This window comes from Dunckerocampus dactyliophorus, chromosome 2 (genome assembly GCF_027744805.1).
Source record: "Dunckerocampus dactyliophorus isolate RoL2022-P2 chromosome 2, RoL_Ddac_1.1, whole genome shotgun sequence".
Taxonomy (NCBI): domain Eukaryota; kingdom Metazoa; phylum Chordata; class Actinopteri; order Syngnathiformes; family Syngnathidae; genus Dunckerocampus; species Dunckerocampus dactyliophorus.
The window spans coordinates 20,361,555-20,382,039 of NC_072820.1; the positions used below are offsets into that span (position 1 = coordinate 20,361,555).

The following is a 20,485-nucleotide window of genomic DNA, read 5'->3' on the forward strand; positions in this document are numbered from 1 at the left end:
GTAGTTATTTCATATTTTAATGTTTTAGTACTTAGTTAGGTAGTTTGCACAATTATTGTTGAAAAACGACAACCGATTTCCAATCAACTTTGAAGACAGGTGGTACATATGCAGACTTAGAAGACCTTCCATTTTGGAGCAGATCCAGATGAAGGTGCAACATGATTACAGTCCGCTTGCATTGGGACTCAGCCGCTTTGCATTAGTGGAGTGGTACACATATAATTTTTAAGTCAGACAGGCTTGCAGGATTGTTAGGCCTTGGTGAAGGTCTCCGCTCAACTGTCAAGCTAAATCCAAACTAGTCATGGTAACTGTTTGGTTGAGTTGAACATTTGGGGGAACAATGCATCCTATTTAATTCAAGATATTTAAAGGTTGGAGTTAACTAATGTATGCAAAAAGGACAGATGTGCTGTGTGTACATCAGTGTACAATACAGCAGCCTAACACACTCATGGAGAATAATGACGCACGCGTACGCACGCACACACACGCACAGAGTTGTGAAGGAACTTGAAAGAGAATAGACAAATAGGGAGTTCCAGCTTGTAGGCGGAGGGCAAAGTAACTTTGAACGTTGGCGCCAATGAAGTTTTTTTCTGTCCTCCTGTGTATTAAACATGTTAAAAGCAATCCAGTGTAGGTCAATATATGACCAAACAACACATCTTTACTTTGTGTTCTAGCTGACAAAACTAATGAGTGTAATAACTATTAATATATCTCATTAATAAATTCATTACATTTCATCATAATATGTAAGCTGTGGGACACAAATGGGCCCCAGGCCGCACTTTGGACACCCCTGCACCATGTAATCTTTAAGTGCAGTCCACTGCCTTGTGTTGAAGGCAGTTGACTCTTTGTTTTTTTATCAGATCAGAACACATGCGTATAAACGGGAAGGACAGAAACAACAACACATTTCCCCTGGATTTGACAAGTTATTTCCATACAGGGATGCGTAAAAGAAATAAACAAGCGAACTGCCATGTCAGAAGACAGCTTCAACAACAAGAGTGCTATATTTAGAAATAGAAACGTCTCACCTGACACCACACATCATAGTCCTCAAAATGTACGCATGGCCTGTCCTACTATATGGACGTGAATGCTGGACTTAAAATCATCAACAACTGAGAAAATTTGAGGCACTTGAAATGTGGTTCTTCATAAAAATGTTCAAAGAGGTATTAGAGTTGGCAAAAACAAAAATGTCTCTTATTGCAACAATTTGTAAGAGACATCTCACGTTCCTCGGACATAGAGTATCATCAGAAAAGACAGTTTAGAAAAACTGATGTTAACTGGAAAACTAGAGGGAAAGAAAGCTCGAGGTAGACCAAGAAAACACATGTTAAAAAGAAATGTCATTGTAAATATCAGTAAGATAGAACTTACTGTATACACGAAGCAGACAACAGAGAAGACTGGAGAGCCCTGATAATCCTTGATGATGATTTCCATACAAAATAATGTAAGCGGACATCATCTGTTCCAGCGTCCACCTGTGGCCATCATAAAAGCTTTATTAAGCGTCCAGGCAAATGTTTAAGTCACATTGTCACAGTGTAAAAAGAAGTGAAGCAGTGTTGAAGGAAAAGTGCACTTTTTTAAAATTTTGCCCATCATCCACAATCCTTATGTGAGACATGAACACACATGATGTCTTTCTCTTCTCTGTGCGTTCTAAAGATTTAAAAACAAATAAAAAGAGATGGGACGTAATGGGACGCAGCTATTACGCATTACATGTAATGCTTTTAGTATTTTGCCGTACTTTGGTAGTTTTAAGGATTACCGGAACATCCTTCCTTGGCACATTGATTTCACATAGCAACAAAGAAACAAACGCTTTTCCAAAAATAATTCCGTAGTGGCCTGATGCATTGTGACGCCGCGCTGACGCGCTGTGAGCAAATGTGTGGTGAAACGAGTCACTAGCCGGTGTGGTGTGGCGAGGTGTCACTACACCAGTAACGTAGTTATTCGCCGTAACAATGTTAATCACAATGATAATACAACGTCACTGTAGCTTTGTTAATATGCAGGTGACATTATGTATATGGAGCGGTTTTGGGAGTTTTTTTCAGAAGGCTTGATAGGCGTAATACTGTAGTTGCATTCTTAGCTGTTTCTTTTGATCTGTTTTATATCTTTAGAACGCACAGAAATGAGAAACACGTGTGTTCATGTCTCACATAAGGATTGTGGATGATGAGCAAGATTCCAAAAAGTGCAATTTTCCTTTAAGAGTATAAAATGATACATTTATCCGAAAACTCGGTATTGTAATGGCACCGGCATTGATGTAAGCAGACCAAAAAAGAAGTAGCAATCAGTGCCTCATTTAGGTGCTAAATGGATGCAGACCTAGCCACCTGCAACAATGCCTGAAGGCGATTTTGTGCAAGTATCGTCCTGTAATTAATGCAGCGTCCCCACAGACGTACACACAGTCTGACGCTCTTTTTCAACATCATTGTCAAACTTAAAAAGCCAACAGAAGTGCTAAATTACAACACCGCTGTTGCTCTCCACAACAATTTGATGTAAATTTGATTGCCTATTGGGGGATTTATTACTTTGTTATTTTTATTTTTATTTATTTTGTTTTATTTTTAATTATATTTAAATTGCTATTTTGTTAAACTTGCATATCACAGATTTCCCTAAAAATAAAAAGGCATTGTTTTGGAACATGATGTATACGTTTTCCTGTTATTAAGTACCGGTTAGGGCATCGTTTAGGCACCTGCACTGCTTCAAAAGTACCAATTTGGCAGCAGTCTTGAATAATATGTAAACAATACCAAACCCTACTAACAAGTGATGCTATTGCTTTGAATGTAAGTCCTCTTATTCACTTAACTTTCTGTTTACATTCTTCTCCTCTTAACACCCCTTGGTGTCGTCTTAAGTTGTGTGTTACTTTCGTGGCATATTAGTCCTGCAAACTTGTGCATCTGTGAGCCCCTCACTAAATATGCTGTATCAAAGTGAAAGGCATCACTTTTCAATTCACATTCAGCTGCGGGTCCAGAGTGCCCTCTTCAAATGAACGGTGTGGTTTTGAAGTAAACACAGTTTGCCACCATGCTTCATTTAGCTTCAGCTGCAACAGTCTAATTGGCCCCAAGGGTGAGGCGGGTGAGAGGGGTACAGGGGAAGGCAGATGGGATGTCAGCGAAGACCCCGTCCCAAATTTCTATGCAGCTTGTGCGCTAATGAAAGGATGGAAGGAAAGAAGAACATTTTGGTTCATCAGATCAGCTAATAGCGCAGCTAAGAGCCTTGTGGGACTTTTTAGTCTCAAAACAGCTGAATGTGTAATATCGTTTCATTAGACTTCCTAATAACACATTTGAACTGAAATATGTCCAAACATGGAACATGCCCTCTGAGGCCTACATCATTTATCATCATTATTATTATTCATAATATTAGTGTTTCCCATAGAACTGCAGTCTGTCTGTGGGGTGTCAATGTCAATGATGCCATTGTCTAATTTGCATAATTGGGCATGTACTCATGTGCATGTAATTTTTAGAGAGGCGCAATGCGTGCCCAATAAGAACAGAAAAGTCGCTTTTTGGAATATTTTTTGTACTTGTACTTGCAACAAAGTTGCTAAGTTAGCAACACTGATCTCTCCTGCTTTGTCTTCTTTTTCTCTGGCAGAAACAGTGCGTGGATTCCATCATAAAACATTGCGTACACACAAACCTCAAAATCTACATACGCAATAATGTATTCAGATCGACGGAGTTGGAACAACAAGCTACATTTACAGACAGTCCCATTATAATGTGTTTATGAGCAAGGGCGAACAGGTAGAGCCAAATCTATTTGTGATGGTCCAAATCTGTATGTGGCGGGTCGCCGCAAAGACATGCATGCATGGGAAGCGCTGTAGTATCAGCAGTTGTCTAGTTGATGGTGGAGTACTGTGCTACTATACTACTAAACAATATGTCACAGTTTTAAGCGACTCCAGTCTTTGAAAACAGTTTTTCCAGCAGGTTGGCCACTGTCATCTACAATGTCTCAGCAGGAAATATTAGGGATGTCCGATAATATCGGCCTAGAGATAATATCGACCCGGTATCTCTTAAAAATGTGATCGGTAGACATTGATATCAGATTTTTTCCCGATAATGAAAACCGATATTGAATAAATGCTGTATAGATGGACATTTTAATGTTCACATGGCCAGGATGACACCACAGTTTGTTCACATACAGTGCAAGCCCACGTCCTTTACAATTTCCATAGCCTCTTGTATTCCTGGCCGCACTGATTGTACTGAAGCCAGCTAACTGCTCACGTTAGCCTCTGGGAGGCTAGCTGTTAGCCATTCAGTGAAGCAAAAATTTGAAGGTCTTGACGTTCTTGCCAGCTCGTCGATCTTGCTCGGTAGTGAATTCATGTTTCCCATGATAATATAAAGTACCGAAGGCTTGAATTGCCACTTCCTTGTTAGCCACTTGACTTTCATCTTAGCTCCGCCGTGGCCGCCTCGATATCAATGGTTAGACAGGAAAACACGCCAATGCCGGACGTCGCTCTCATGGCACAAAAAAATGTTCTTGAATAAACAAACAGAGCTGTTTGAAAGACAGCCACTCGTGGCGGCAGTGTTAATTCCACAACATACATACAGAACTACACAGATACTGTACATATATGGATACTTTATTATACAAACCTATATTATACAAAGTACAGTATATTATACTTTATTAAACAAACGTGGGTGGCTAGTAGCAAACTAGCTTGCTCCTTCCATCCATTTTCTAGATACGGCGCCTATCCTTAGTAGGGATGTAACAATTCCCGGAAGTAAGCGACGGTAAAATCTGACGCTGTGCGTCCGTGCTCGATTAGGAGAGTCCGTGGGGACGTCTGTGAAAATGCTGCTTTTTCAAAAACCGGGTATATTTTCAATCGTATACTGTTTGTTGGACCACCTCAAGTCATGCAATGGATTTGAAAGTTAAGTCCAACTTTAAGCCTTTCAAACTCATGGATCGGAGCTTCAGGACAAGATAAAAGGTATGTAGGATATAAATGTATACATTTTATACATTTTCTGCAGATGAAGTTTCATTCAAATCGGATTAATATGCTCATTTTGGCCCGGAATGACTGTACATGCAATTTGTAGTGCAACGTAGAAACCAATACAGTGTGCTGCTGCACAGTGGCGGAGCTACGTTGTGGCCACCGCACTGGCCATGTAGACATTTCAGGTATGAACTTATTGCCACCCCTATGTGAGTAACGGTCTCACCTTGGCCACCCCAATGAAAAATGTCTAGCTCCGCCACTGCTGCTGCACTAAAAGTGCTTGAGCTACATGAAAGTTATGCCACTTGATTTTCTTCCCTGGGCTTTTTGATGATAAAAAAAAAATGTAAATGGACACTAAGTCGACTTTTAAAACAAATGTCACAGCCTCAGCCTAATGGCAAGTATTTCTCAGATGTTTTACAATGTTGTACAATGTTGCTTACGGCCACGTTGAGAAGCTAATTGCTGATGCTGTATCCATTAGCTTCACAACACATATGTATTAATTCCACTACAGGAGATACATTATTTCATGGTACACATATCGGTATCGGAAATTGAGAGTTGGTCAATATCGGCATATCAGTCATCGGCAAAAAAGCCAATATCGGACATCCCTAGGAAATACACATGGATTTCTTTTGGTGGGAGGAAACGTCAGCAGACTGTCACTCATGTTGTGAAACAGCAGAAAAAGAAAACTGTAAAAGAAAAAAAACACACACAGTAGCGAAGAGAAGTTGCAGTTTTGTTTTCCACCTGACACTGATGGATGCTCTAAACCTGCGTCTGGACGATGCAAACCTTTATAAAGTCCTGAGGATTTACCTACAGGAAATAGCACTTAAAGCACAACGTGGCACCCGCCATGACGGCAATGTCATGACCCCAAGACGTAGCCGACCATACACAGCATTTACTGCATTGTGGGACATTCATACAAGTTAGAAAATAAAAACAACAGCAGGTATAACTTGAATTTAAACAATTAAAATGTAATTTTAACTTTTGATTCTATTAAAAGGGTGAAAGCAAGCAGAGCGGTGGAAAATAATTGCACGTAGTATTGTTATAAAATGAAATGATCATATTTTACTGTAGATCCCTGAAAAGTGGAACATTCTCAATTTATATGTCTTTTCTTCCATTTCTGTGTGGGAGTGCAGCAGTACAGCTTTTTACTAATAGCGTTTGTACAGAAGCAGACTGGAGACAGCTGCCATGATGGAAGATGCCTGCCGCTCTGTCAAGAAGTGTCCAGCTTCTTATTCATGCTGCTGGGGAATATCTCCCACATGCTGTCAGTGGGAACACAAGGGAAGACATCCAAAGAGAGACTGGAGCTTGTCAGCACTCTTGAAAGACCTCTCATATGTTACTGGAGGGTCCATATAGAAGGAGAGCTCACTTCTTAGTCTTTCGTGGTGAGTCTGCACTACGTCACAGACGTGCTTTAAACCGGCCTCTAATATTATCAGCAGAGACAGCTGGGTGGCAATTAGCTTTCTGCTAAATCTGGCTTCAGTCCCGGTCCTAATTGAAAAACTAAAGTGGAAAATGATGCATTTACTTGCAGTGCATATGAATGGCAAAGGAAGGCGCATTTGCACCATTCATTTCAACATGTCTTTAGTTATATACTGTACTGGATTAATGACTGCACTGCACTTTTGTACCACCAGAGGGGGAAACATCCTCTTGCAGTAATATGTAATGCAGTATAACTGTATTACATAGTTTGAGCCATTTTTTAATGTGAATATTTTTAAATAACGTTGTGAAATATTTAGCATAGCATGTACACAAAAAGTTATTTATTTATTTTTGTTTATTATTTTTGTTTAATTTGTCAAGCCCTTACTGGCAGAAAGTGACCATCGCAAAGATTACAACGCAAAAATACTGATACATTCCATGCATGCACAGACACACAATATGAAAAAAAATCTAATAATTATTTTGTCAACAAAACAATTATCCTACAGTGACATCTATTGGACAAAAGGTGAAATAACATTGATATATTACCGTGGGTAATGTAGATAACAGATTTTTTTTAATCAGTGATTTGTCGTTAAATTGTCTCTATTTAAAAATAACGTTGGGGAGTGACATAAACAGTTATATTTCTGTTACCAAAACTATATTTAAAGTCTCAACATGGCTGTACGGAACATTTAGCCAATCACATTCATCGTTCTTTCGAATTTGCCCAATCACATGCAATAACCTTGCGAGGTTCACTCACGTGTGTCAAAAAGTGGTACCGTCGATTTGTAAAGCTGTAAGATTCGAGTAACTGCGTTGGACCACTGATCTAAAAAAAAGACACACTTTTTTTGCGAGCACTGTGGCGTACGCAGTTGTTGCGGGCAGTTTGATGTGCGCCACTGGAGCAACATGTCTCCCTTCTGAGCATCGAACGGCATGGGAGGGCAAATAGTTGAGTAACGCAAATTTGCGTACATTGCCGCAGAGTACACGTGTGTACGTTAGAGCCGAACCTATAGGATACATTTTTGAGTGCAGAGTAATTTTTGTCGCCATGTTTCGGCACACGAAGGCTGTGCTGGAGAAACTACGTCATGTATGGTAAGCTAGCTACGCTGATAATACTGGATTCATTCATGTGTGTGCTACTGTTTACCTGAGCAGAGTGTCAGTAACGATCTTTAAAATGTTACATCAAGACTAGGTGCTTTACAAATGAAATTAGGTGTTTGTAGAACAGGGTACATGAGCATCATTGATTTGTGTTTGTTATACTGATGGAGTACAGTTATTGTAAGGTACATTTCAACCATAATGTAATGAATCATCTTTGTCTGACACTATGAGCATATTCATAATTGGTTTTGACTTAATGCTGTACTTGTCAGTTTGCAGCTGTCATGGAGGCAGAGAAGCACTGCAGTAAAAGAGAAGACTCTTCATTACAAAGCAGGTCAACAAATCCATGGTTTCACAGTTAAAGAGGTTTGTCTCATTTCTGACAACTCCCCATGGTATTTATCTTATTTTAAAGTGTTTGTCTTTTATTTTAATACCTATGTTTTATGTTTGAAAAGTGCCTAGGTCTGGAGGCTTATCCGGGTCATTGTAGAATCAATGGTTAGTCCTTAAAGTTGATTGAGTTCTTTTGTTTGTTAGTGATTGAACTTACTGTCACATGAGACAACTATACAATGTTAGCTAGGTAAATGAGGTGGTAAATTAACAGCTGCCTAATGTTTTAATTCAGTTGTGTTGCTCATGCATTTGTGAATATTATTGTCTTTATATCAACAGGTTGTGGCAGTACCTGACTTGTTCCTCACGGCAGTCAAGTTGACTCATGATAAAACAGGAGCACAGTACCTGCACGCAGCCAGGGATGACCCCAATAACCTCTTCAGGTTGGTCTTATGGTTTCATCAGTACAGATGTTTGTTGCTACTGTCTTTTGAAGTGTTTGGTTGTCTCTCTTGTATTCAGCATCCAGTTCAGAACCACCCCCATGGACAACACAGGCGTCCCCCACATCCTGGAGCACACGGTGCTGTGTGGATCCAAGAAGTATCCATGCAGAGATCCTTTTTTCAAGATGCTCAACAGGTCACTGTCCACCTTCATGAACGCCTTCACAGGTACACTTGTGGAAACACAACCGATGTAATATACGGCTAGGTGAAAACTGTATTAATGGAAAAAGCATTGTGTCTCCTCACACACAGCTAGCGACTACACCATGTATCCATTCTCCACCCAGAACGGGAAAGACTTCCAGAATCTTCTGTCCGTCTATCTGGATGCTGTCTTCTTCCCGTGTTTAAGAGAGCAGGATTTCTGGTGAGTGGTGGAAACTAGGGATGTAAATCTCTTTGTGATAGATGATTCAATTCGAATCTAGATACATAGGTAACAATAGGATTCAAAAACTATATTTTTTAAAAAACAACGATTTGATACGATTTAATGCAGTGTACAAACAATACGATTGGATACAATTTGATTGATATTAATCATTTGATTGATGTAGATATTAATCTTATATTACAAAATAAAGATCCCAATTATATGAAAGTGGCATTCTTACAGTATTTCCTAATGTGTAAAGGAGCACATCATATCCCCAAGCATGCTGTAAGCCACTGGCAAAAATAAAGTCAACAGAATAACATGTCAAATGTTTATATTGTTTCGACAAAGACCAAAAATGAATATGCTGAATGAACATTTTTTTCTTTGATTTGGTCAATATTTTACATTTTATATTTTGTATCTATATTTTTTACCTGATAAATTTGGATTTGGAGCATTTAAGTTTTTACATGTCTTAATGTTGATGGAAATGGAAGTGGAGCCACCAAACTAAGTTTCATTGTATACTGTGTGCAATGACAATAAGCATCAATCTATCTATATAAAGTATAACAATGAAAAAACGCAAGTTTAACCTTCAGTCCAATTAATAATACCAAATAAATACAGTGTCTCCACAATCGATTAATCTAAAGATTTATGGCTGATTATTATCAATACAGGAGGCTTCTTTCGGCACATCGGAATTGTTGCCTGCTCAAACCGGATATCTGGTCGCATCGGTTTATCGTTCACATCGCTAGTGGAAACCATCTTGAACATTTGGCGTATTGATAAGATGAGTGAACATTCCAGGCAGGAAGGTTGGAGGCTGGAGAACGAGAACCCAACAGATGCCAGCTCACCTCTGGTGTTTAAAGGAGTCGTCTTCAACGAGATGAAGGGCGCTTTTGTGAGTCAAACTCGCGTCTTAGCGACCATGAGTCTTAAAAGCTTAAGTCCTAACAGTCCTGATGGTTTGTCTGTGCTTCCTCACAGTCCGACAACGAGCGCGTGTACGCTCAGCACCTCCAGAACAAGTTGTATCCGGACCACACCTACTCTGTGGTGTCTGGTGGCGAGCCACTGGCTATTCCTGACCTCACCTGGGAGCAGCTCAAACAATTCCACGCCACACATTACCACCCCAGCAATGCCAGGTAGACGAACACACACACACACACACACACCAAGGAAGAATAATTTTTCATCTATATTCTAAATCCTATTTAATGACTTAATAGATTAAGACATATGCTGGCATACTTTTTTCATTTTACCTTTCGACATAGTCTTTGCACAGCCTGTTGTCATGTTGTCCCACAGGTTCTTCACCTATGGAGACTTGCCTCTGGAGCAACATCTGAAGCAGATTGAGGAGGAGGCGCTGTCCAAGTTTGAACGCATCGACCCCAACACACAAGTCCCCTCTCAGCCACACTGGACCAGACCTGTAAGCTATAAAGAGTCCTGTGAGATGCAAAATTTAAATATGCATTGACTACTGGTGTGCTCTTCAGAGAGAAGACCATGTGACCTGCAGCCCAGAGGCAATGGCTCCCGATCCATCCCGGCAGAACACGCTGTGTGTCAGCTACATGCTGGGAGAGTAAGACAACTGATGTGTTTTGCACATCTCTAAAGTCAAAGATGATGTGAAACTCAGCCCCGTTTTCACTCCACAGCATCACCAACACCTTCGAAGCCTTCACGCTCAGCATGTTGTCTTCACTCATGACATCGGGTCCAAATGCTCCCTTCTACAAAGCTCTCATCGAACCCAAAATAGGAACAGACTTCTCCTCAGTGGTGGGGTGTGTGTGCCCACACGCTCAGAGAGAAGCACCAGAAGAATGTTAGGTCTAGTTTCAGCTTGGTGACTGTGTTGTGTCCTGCAGATATGACGGCAGCACCAAAGAGGCATCATTCAGCATCGGCCTGCAGGGGATGGCCGAGGAGGACACGGAAAAGGTCAAGCACATCATTCACCACACCATCAGTGACATCATTGAGTAAGTCTGAAATCATGTCCAGGTAGTTATGAATCATAATGGATAACTGCATGGCCACAACCAGAAGAGGGCGCACTTAATCCAGGTCTAACTTGTTTGTTGGCTAAATGGGCTGCTTTCGATATTGAAACAGCTTCAAAAAGGTGTCTCTCCTCTTCTTCCACAGGAAGGGTTTTGAGGACGAGAGAATTGAGGCTCTCCTGCACAAGCTCGAGATTCAAATGAAGCACCAGTCCACCAATTTTGGCCTGTCTCTGGCCTCTGTGAGCTTGTTGTTGCCCTTTCATTGTGTCCTTCACTCTCAAGGATGTGTAAAAGTGCTGAAGACCTGCTGTGTTGACAGTACATCGCGTCCTCGTGGAACCATGATGGCGACCCTGTGGAGCTGCTGCAGATCAACAACAGTGTCACCAAGTTCAGACAAGCCCTGAAAGAAAACCCACGCTTCCTGCAGGACAAAGTCCAACACTACTTTAAGGTACATGTGTGGAATGTGCATTTTTAAAACTCTGTATTAATTTGATAGAAGCTTTACACACACAAAGGGTATTCTGGTTGAGTTTTAGTTAAAAGTAAGCTGTTTTCAAATGATAAAACCTTGTTCCTCCTGCAGGAGAATACGCACCGGCTGACTCTCTCCATGAGTCCAGATGACTCCTACCTGGAGAAACAGGCCAAAGCGGAGGAGAAGAAACTCCAGGAGAAGATCAACGCTCTGTCTGACGGTGACAAGAAGGAGATCTATGAGAAAGGTGCGATCTAATGAATCTGAATTCCTTTGACTCTGTCAGAGATGTACTCATTTATATTAGTTATTGTACAGGCGGTACTCGGTGTACGGCGTTCCATGGTTATGAACTTGCTCCCATAAATTAATTAAAAACTTAATTTTGGTTTGTAGACACAAGACTTGTTCAAGAACAAGTTAAAGCGGAAGTAGAATGTACAGCTCACGCAAGCCACACTACTCTCAACACTCGACTGTTGCAACCATCATTAAGGGCAAAGATGGTACTGCAATGTCAACCCGGATGTTGTAAGGATGATGAGGAGGTAGTCGATCAACAATGTCTTGATTGGAAAAAACACACCAAGCCACACCAAAACAACATCAGCAAACTCAACTGTCATCTCTGCACGTAGCCACACACACACACAGTCAGGACTCATGTCACGGTCACGGCCTCACAGACAGTTGGAAAGCACAAAACTCTCTTAACACTACACATAACTGCCAGGTCGCTACAGTATCCTTGAACATATCAAAGGATCTGCTTCTCTTAAAGGAACAGTAATAACCCAGCAGCGTAGTGGTCTTATTATTGAGATGGAAAGGTTTCTAGTGCTTCTGCTTTTATTTTTATTACTATTTCATTTTATTGTTGTGTTTAGCGTTTTACTCCTGTATTTTATGATCTTCATGAATTCTAGTGTATCATATCACAGCTGTTTCCAGTATTTTAATATAATAATTAGGAAAGTCCTGCCCGATATTGGCATAAAAATGTTATCGGTTGATATCGGTATCAGGTTTTTCCTTATAATGAAAACCGATATTAGAAAACTGCTGTATATAGGCCTTTGGGCTTCCGTACTTGCCGTCATCGAGGCACCCAGCGGCGCCAATACGTATATTGCTGACGGAAGGCGTAGATTACACATGCCTACATGTGACTGCTGAAAAATAGGCCGACCGGATGTAGACGCATTTTGCAGATGCGTAGAAGCGATTGCGTTTTCGGGACGGATTGTGTAGTGACAGTAATCTACGCCATCCTTCCATCTATTTTACGGCAGCAATATACGCCATCCCACCCAGTCCCAAAAACATTAACATTTGAGAAATTACAACATAATCAATCTTTTTTTTTCTTATATCGTATCCATGGTGAAAGTGGATTATTTATAAGCCGTCTTTTCTAGGTTCCATAAATTATTTAAAGTTTTTTTCACCGCTGAAAAATACACACACAAGCATTTTCTAGGAAGATATGGATGGTATTTCTCCTTTTAGAGAAAAAACTCTCTAAAACGCTGAATCCTCTCGATTGATCCATCATTGCACTCTTCTTATGGTTGTTTACATTGAAAGATCACTGCATTTTATGTGTTTTATCGTATTTATTTGTGTATGTTACATGTAACCGGATATGACGTTTATGTTTGCGCTACGTGCATTGCGTAAGTTTTTACGTAGTTCAGTCTTTGTGTACGTCATAAGACGATAGAAACATCTGCATGCTGACAAAGTATTTTTATAAGAGTCATTAATAAAATAAGCCCCCCACATATTGCATATATGAAGTATAGATATGGACAATTTATGTTCATACATTTAAAAAATACTAACTACCACAGTACGTGACGTCGCAGAAGTGCTGTCGTGAAAATGTTGTACAGGATCAAGTGACATCGATCTCGCACATGCGCAGAACCAATTGCGTTTCCGGTACGTATTGCGTAGTGACACGCCGGGTCGGTCTCACTGTTGTCACTCGACATTTTTACCCACGTCGAGGGTCACCAAATGTGGAGATGCAGTTCACAACGAGACAGGAGTCGAGGTCGGTGGCACCAATCAGTTTACTCTCCACTCAACCCAACAACAAGCAACAATTCTTTAGCAATAGCTAAGTGGCTACAACAACCTCATGACCCGGAAACAGAAGTACACTTGGTAGGTAGGTAGGTAGGTAGGTAGGTGGATAGATCGGACAGCCCTAGTAATAATATAATATGAAATAAAATATTTAATATGCCATTATAATAGACATTAACTTGAACATTATCCATGTCTTCCTGTCTAGGTCTTCAGCTGTTGGATGCTCAAAGTAAGACTCAGGATGCTTCGTGTCTGCCAGCCCTCAAAGTGTCAGACATTGCGCCCACCATACCCGTCACTCCTGTCCACATGAGCAATGCCGGTACGGTAACTCTAAACATGACTGTCTAACTGACGACATGACAAGTCTGGCAAAGACTTCTTGCTTCTGATGATGCGACCTTGACAGGAGGCGTTCCGGTGCAGTTCTGTGAACAGCCCACAAATGGTTTGGTTTATTTCCGGGCAATGTGCAGCCTCAATACGCTTCCAGAGGACTTGAAGCTCTATGTCCCTCTCTTCTGCAGTGTCGTCACTAAGTGAGTCGGCCTGACAGGACTTGGAGCAGTGAACGGATGACGACATTAAATTGTGTTTTTTGTCAGGATGGGCTGTGGTTCTCTGGACTATCGGCAGCAAGCCCAGCAGATGGAGCTGAGGACGGGGGGCATGTCCGTGTCCCCCCAAGTCATCTCTGACTGCACCAACTTGGACATGTTTGAGCAGGTTTTAACACTTTTAGTGCCTAATACAGCACAAAATGTGATGTTTACATTGTGCTTCTGTCTCAGGGTGTCCTCCTGTTCTCCTCCTGCTTGGACAGGAACCTACCTCACATGTTCAAGTTATGGCAGGACATTTTCAACAGGTATGTCCGCTGACATGCACACAAACTCATCTTCATTCAATATACTGAACTGATCACTTTCTTTCAGCCCGCATTTCGACAACGAGGAGCGTTTGAGGGTGCTGGTGATGATGTCAGCGCAAGAACTGGCCAACGGGATCTCCCACTCTGGTCACATGTACGCCATGACACGGGCGGCCCGTTACCTGACTCCAGCAGGGGAACTCCATGAGACCTTTGATGGGATGGAGCAGGTATTGGAGAAATTATTTATCATTATTATCAACTGATTAGGTAAAAGAAATGCTCCTTCAGGTGCGGTTTATGAAGAGGATAGCAGAGATGTCGGACCTCACTCAGGTCATCCGTATGCTGCCCAGGATCAAGAAACACATCCTTAATCCTGACAACATGAGGTGAGCTCATTACGCTCCTCTAGCAGTCAAACTGTTGATTGTTTTCAGGACGTAACGCCTGTAAGATTTGTGGTCTCAGGTGCGCCATCAACGCAACACCTCAGCAGGTGCCCGAGTCGGCAGCGCATGTGGAGAGCTTCATGAAGGATGTGGCCACTAACAGGAAGCACTTCAAAGCTGTACGACCAAACATCATCAAGGTATGAGTGTGATGGAGTCACCGGATGAAGATGATGGACCTGACGTAGCTTTGACATGTTTCTCCACTAGAGGCCAGTAGATGTCCTCAGCGACTCTGGACCCAGCAGGAAGCTTATCGATGTACGTTTCCGTTGTCATGTTATTCATAAACACACATGCCTAAGGAGATACTTAACACACTTGACACTGACACCGTCTTTCCCAGGACCCAAATTTCCAACCTTGTTATATGAAGACGTTCTTCCAGCTGCCATTCCCAGTCAACTTTGTCAGCGAGTCTGTGCGCACAGTCCCTTACAACCACGAGCACTACGCCAGGTGACGACTTTAACCACATTTCTATTTGACATTCACAGTTGCTGACACAATAATCCATCATCATCATTAATCTGATGTAAAATTTTAATGCAGCTAACCCATCTGCAATGCAGAATGACCCTGAAACATCTCGCATTTTGGGCAGTTTGTCTGTTTTCCCATGCATGTGCAAACGGGCAGTTGAAGTGGTGCTCAGCTCATTCAGGAGCTAATGACAAGCTGGCAATGTTGGCTTGCAAATATCTCGCCACTCCTGCAACCACTGTTCCGTGGGAGAGACTTAACTGTGAGAGTTGTTAATTGCAGGGAACATTGTAAATAAGAAGTGGTAAGCTCTCCTCTCAGATGAAAAAAAATATTTATATTTAACCATGATTAATCGAAATTAATCCACAGCATCCCTGTAATTAATCTGATTCAAAATGTTAATCCTTTGACAGCACTAGTAGGAACATGTCCTTGGGTTGACTTTAGGGACTCTAACATGGTAAGTGCGGTAATGCGCCTCAAAGCTGGTTGCCACTCGACTCCTGCCACCCGCAAGAAGAAGAAAACGTGACACCACCACGGAGACATGTCCGCGGTGGACCGTAGTGAAGTTATTTTCACGTTGGACGTTGGATAGTCGGCTACAGCGGTAGTTCCCTCTCACTGTGCCCGGACTGCTTCGTCATTGTGTAGGGAGCTCGCACGGAAAGTGCCTCCTTAGCCGCTGGTTGCTTATCATAGGGCACAAACACTACTGAACATGTCGAAATGGCGGCGAAAACCCGTGGAAGCGTCTCTTTAAGGAGCGTGAATGGAAGCTAGCAGGGTTTGCTTAGTTTAGCTAGTGCAGGTGTGTGTGTGTGTGTGTGTGTGACTCAGGCTGGACAAGTATACAGTATTTTCACCGTGTTGTGTTTTACTGCTTTAATGTGAGGACCACTTTACATTTCCCACTGATTACGTGTGCAGGTTCTGAGTGAAAAAAGACGAGAGGCACGTTTATTCTTGCCCCCTGTGCGTATCAACCGTCAATTGCCATTCTCAACACACACAAACACATCCCGGCCTTCAAAATAAGAGGACTCTTTGTCACATTTGGATAATTGTGTAAACAAAATCAGGGTGTCTGTAAAATATCTTACGTCAGTAACACAATTGGAATTACATCTGTGACTCCATCTTCCTTAATCACAAGCACGGGCATTACAGTTTGTGGAAGATTTTGTAGCAATATGTGCTGAGGCTGACATCCCATTAGAAAAGTTAGCTAAGCTGCATCCATTTCTGAATTTCTGGACAAAATGTGCCAATGATGTATTGCATCAGTGAATATAAGGATTTTTGTATTTTTTTCACTAACCCAAAATAGCACACACTCTATGCTGGTAAAATAATTCAAAAAGGTAAAAAAAAACAAACTAGAAATTAATTCTTTTATTGGATTTGGGAGCTGACTCACAGAGGTTTGTAACCAAAGCCAAACAATATTGTTGGTCATGCTGTGTAAAAAAAAAAAAAAAAAAAAGTAAATTCAGCAATACTTTGGTTGTATTATTTTGGTTGTATTATTTTCATAACCATATTCAATTCCACAAATTCATGTTTGTAACAAAAGCGTATTATTAAAAAAAACAAACAAACAAAAAAGATCAGATCAAATTGGCAAGACTATAAAAAATATCGGATCGGAAGCCAAAAAATGTGTATCGAGACATCCCTAGTTGACTTGTAGCGTTTCTTTCTCATCAGTCTCTGTGTCTTGGCGAGGATGATGACGGCAAAGTTCCTCCATGGAGAGATCCGAGAGAAGGGCGGTGCCTATGGGGGTGGAGCCAGGATGGGAGGAGGTGGCGTCTTTTCCTTTTACTCCTACAGGTAGGCAGCTTGTGCTCGTGTGGAATGATGGCAACAGGTGGGTTTAATGGGTTAAATGATTTTTACCCCGCTCTTTTGCCCACAAAGGGATCCAAACTCGGTGCAGACGCTCTCTGCCTTTAGGAAAGGTGTGGAGTGGGCCATGTCGGGCCAGTTCACCCAGCAGGACATCGATGAAGCCAAGCTGTCCGTCTTCTCCTCCGTTGACTCGCCTGTGGCGCCCTCTAGCAAAGGTAAAGCATAAAAAACTATTTTGACCTAGAAATACATCATCAATTTACATTTCCATTGTGACGAGTACCGAAATAATTTATAACTAACCACTTTGGTTTTACCAAGGGTGGTGTTTGGGTAGCAACAGGGGCGGAGCTAAACAAACTGGAGTGTGTTGATTGGTGGACAGAGAATGGTGACTTCCAGAATGGGGGAAAAGATCGAAAACAAGAAGAAATGGTCATCCATTGTTGTCCTTTGTGACTATTTTGTTGTAGGGATGTCAATCTTCCTGAGTGGACTCTCAGACGAGATGAAGCAGCGTCACAGGGAAAGGCTCTTTGCTGTCACACATAAAAACCTTCTGGACGTGGCTGAGAGGTTTCAACCAAGACACTATAAATAACAATCACAACAGCAATAGTGACATATTAGGATTGATTTTGCAGGTGACCATGTTTTTATTCCCGTGCAGGTACCTCGGCACCGGTCACAAGACGTGTGGCGTGTCCATCTTGGGCCCAGAGAACGACGCCATCAAGAAAGATCCATCATGGGTGGTCAAATGATGCAACTGCACCATGTGTAACATATGTCATTAGGCACAAATTAATCTTGATAAGGCAAATAAATGCTCATGTTGGAATATACATGCAGCTTCAATCTTATTTTAATATCTATGCCCTTGCTGGGTGGTTTAGATTAAAAGTAGTACAGTAAGTTGTGTTATTTGAGGTAATAATCATCAGGATCCTGTTCTCAAAGTGTCATGGCAGCTGGCCAAGGTCACATGGACCACACTGTTTCGACGTGGGGGGTGCCATTTGTGTCTTGCGTGGACACTTGAGAGGAGGTCGGCATCAACTTACCGTCACCTCAAGGCCGCTGTTTTGAAAAGGGGTCAACTTTTTTTGTTTGACCCTTTTGCTGAGTGACAGCACTTTGCTTTCCCCGCAAGTTGACCTGGTGCTGGCCTCGGATGGCCCAAATACCACAGAAGGAGGAGAAGAAGGACACGGTATGTCACAAGTCGATTCTCGCAATTGCTGTCAGTCACATTGCTGCCCTTTGTTTGCTGCATGCTGAAGTCTATTCTTATAAGTCACACCCCATGATGAGTTAGTTCACTGCTTGTCTGAAAACAAGGTTATTACAGTTCTAAACAGATACGTACATCATTTGAATGTTCTTGTGTTAAGTTATTCAAGGCAGCAGCTGTTTTACAGTTTTTCTCCATTGGTTTGGCTCGTTTCTTGAAACAGAAATAAAATTCTTAAAGCTATGATCATTTCGTGAAACAGTTTTACAGTCGAGCACAGCACTTTAACTCACTTGCAAAAGCTCATATGTATCTCTCCCAAAACTGTTCATTCATGCTTCAAAGCCAATTCATTTCCCATGTAAATTGTCATTGCCACCAAAATGCAAAGATCCTTCTCCATTGCTTTGGCTCATTTCTTGAAACAGACGGGACATTCTCACCACTCTTCGTTCTTTTAGCAGAATCAGCTTGGATGGTTCAGCACAACGCCGTGGTTCACCTGCAGAAGCTCATATCTCTCCCAAACATTTCATTCATCTGTCAAAACTAAACTACTTTCTCATATAAATTGTCAGTGCCCCCAAAATGCATCATCCCTTTGGCATTGTTTAAGCATGTTTGCATGTTTTGTCGCAATGGCAGACTACCATTGAAATATCTCTCATGTTCACCTCTGAGTCTTGCTAACAAGGTATTGCTGAATTTACTTTTTTATTACACAGCAAAATACTTTTAGGTTAGGACTAATCATTGGACATGATTATAGATCAATTTGTGGTGTGATTTAGAATACAATTCATAGAATAGATTTAAAACAAACTGTCTTAGGGCCCTATGAAATCCGTTTAATTTATACATGTTTGGCAGCATTCACAACAAAGGACAGCACCTGTGTAAGTTCTAGTTTCACCTGACTGTCAATTAAACAATTGATCAAACGTTCCAAGAAACTGTGCATGTGATGACTTACACAATGAAATGATGCTAACATATTTTGGAGAGAAGAACCATTAGGCCTGAGAATGGAGAATCAGTTTAGATCAACAAGATCTATTCAATTGTAAACTGTGCTAAATGTAGGCTACCTGTTCTTAATCATTTCCAAAGCTGTGCTCAGAAATTGCGACGATCTTTTGTGAACAACTGCCAAGTGGTTTGGGGGTATGTCCATGTTATTTTAAGAATGTAATTACTGTTTCAAGAAATGAGACAAACCAATTGAGAAAAACTGTAAGAGGCACAGAAAGTTGACTGGATTCATTTAAGCCGCAGGCAGCTATACTGTACTTCACCGGATCACCACCCTTTATTTTCTAATTACTTTTTATATCATAAATGTGTTCATGTGGTCACATAACATGGGAATGTTTTATGTGTGACATTAGGAAATGTTTTACTCACTAGTTTGATGTTGAAAGTATTCCAGCTGATGCTAACATAAGGTACTACTATCGTTGAGCTAATGCTAACGCTACAAAACAGAATCCATCCATTTTTTATGCTGCTCATCCTCACTGGGGTCGCAGGTCCTATCCCAGGACCTAACCCAGCTGACTTCGGGCGAGCCAATGCAGGGCACATACAGTATAGACAAACAACCATTCACACTGAATGTGAGTGTGTATTTGTCAGCTGGGATCGTGAACATAAGCGGCATAGAAAATGGATGGCTAGACAATTATAATTTATTATTATTTCATAAGTTGATTGTTAAGCATTGCTTACACTGAAAGGAAGGAAAAAGTTTCTTTCATACTGCTGCTCAGGTTTTTATTGACATCTACACGTGGGTCATATTTCTGCAGTATAATGGATTTTTACACATTCATATACAGTGTATGCATATATATATATATATATATATATATATATATATATATATATATATTCATTGTGTTCACTAAATAACATTCATCCATTTTATCAAAGTGTACGCACAGCATATACCGTAACTTTATTTTATGCTCAGCGCGGAGCTAAGGCATACATTGTCCACCTAGCCCCGCCCACCTCTCTTGCTCCCCATCATGGCCCAGGACACTCCATTCTGTTCC

General features: G+C 41.2%; 1 protein-coding gene across 2 annotated transcripts; it reads left to right on the forward strand.

The window, feature by feature from the left end:
• Nucleotides 1-7,312: 7,312 nt before the first annotated feature.
• On the forward strand, nt 7,313-19,919 carry pitrm1 (pitrilysin metallopeptidase 1). Of its 2 annotated transcripts, XM_054766816.1 has the most exons (28): nt 7,629-7,669; nt 7,957-8,053; nt 8,146-8,188; nt 8,366-8,472; nt 8,552-8,703; nt 8,791-8,905; nt 9,734-9,830; nt 9,917-10,077; nt 10,244-10,370; nt 10,438-10,526; nt 10,603-10,731; nt 10,816-10,929; nt 11,096-11,192; nt 11,273-11,407; nt 11,543-11,681; nt 13,737-13,853; nt 13,941-14,070; nt 14,137-14,257; nt 14,323-14,399; nt 14,467-14,632; nt 14,694-14,794; nt 14,874-14,994; nt 15,065-15,115; nt 15,201-15,313; nt 17,051-17,176; nt 17,264-17,409; nt 17,668-17,770; nt 17,865-18,407. In XM_054766816.1, the coding sequence occupies exons 3-28, from the start codon at nt 8,186-8,188 to the stop codon at nt 17,956-17,958; spliced, it is 2,931 nt and encodes a 976-aa protein (XP_054622791.1). In that variant the 5' UTR covers nt 7,629-7,669; nt 7,957-8,053; nt 8,146-8,185; the 3' UTR covers nt 17,959-18,407. The 2 variants fall into 2 exon arrangements, with proteins under 2 accessions (XP_054622790.1, XP_054622791.1); XM_054766815.1 differs by lacking the exon at nt 8,146-8,188 and having other exon boundaries at nt 7,313-7,669; nt 17,865-19,919.
• The last annotated feature ends 566 nt before the right edge of the window (nt 19,920-20,485 follow it).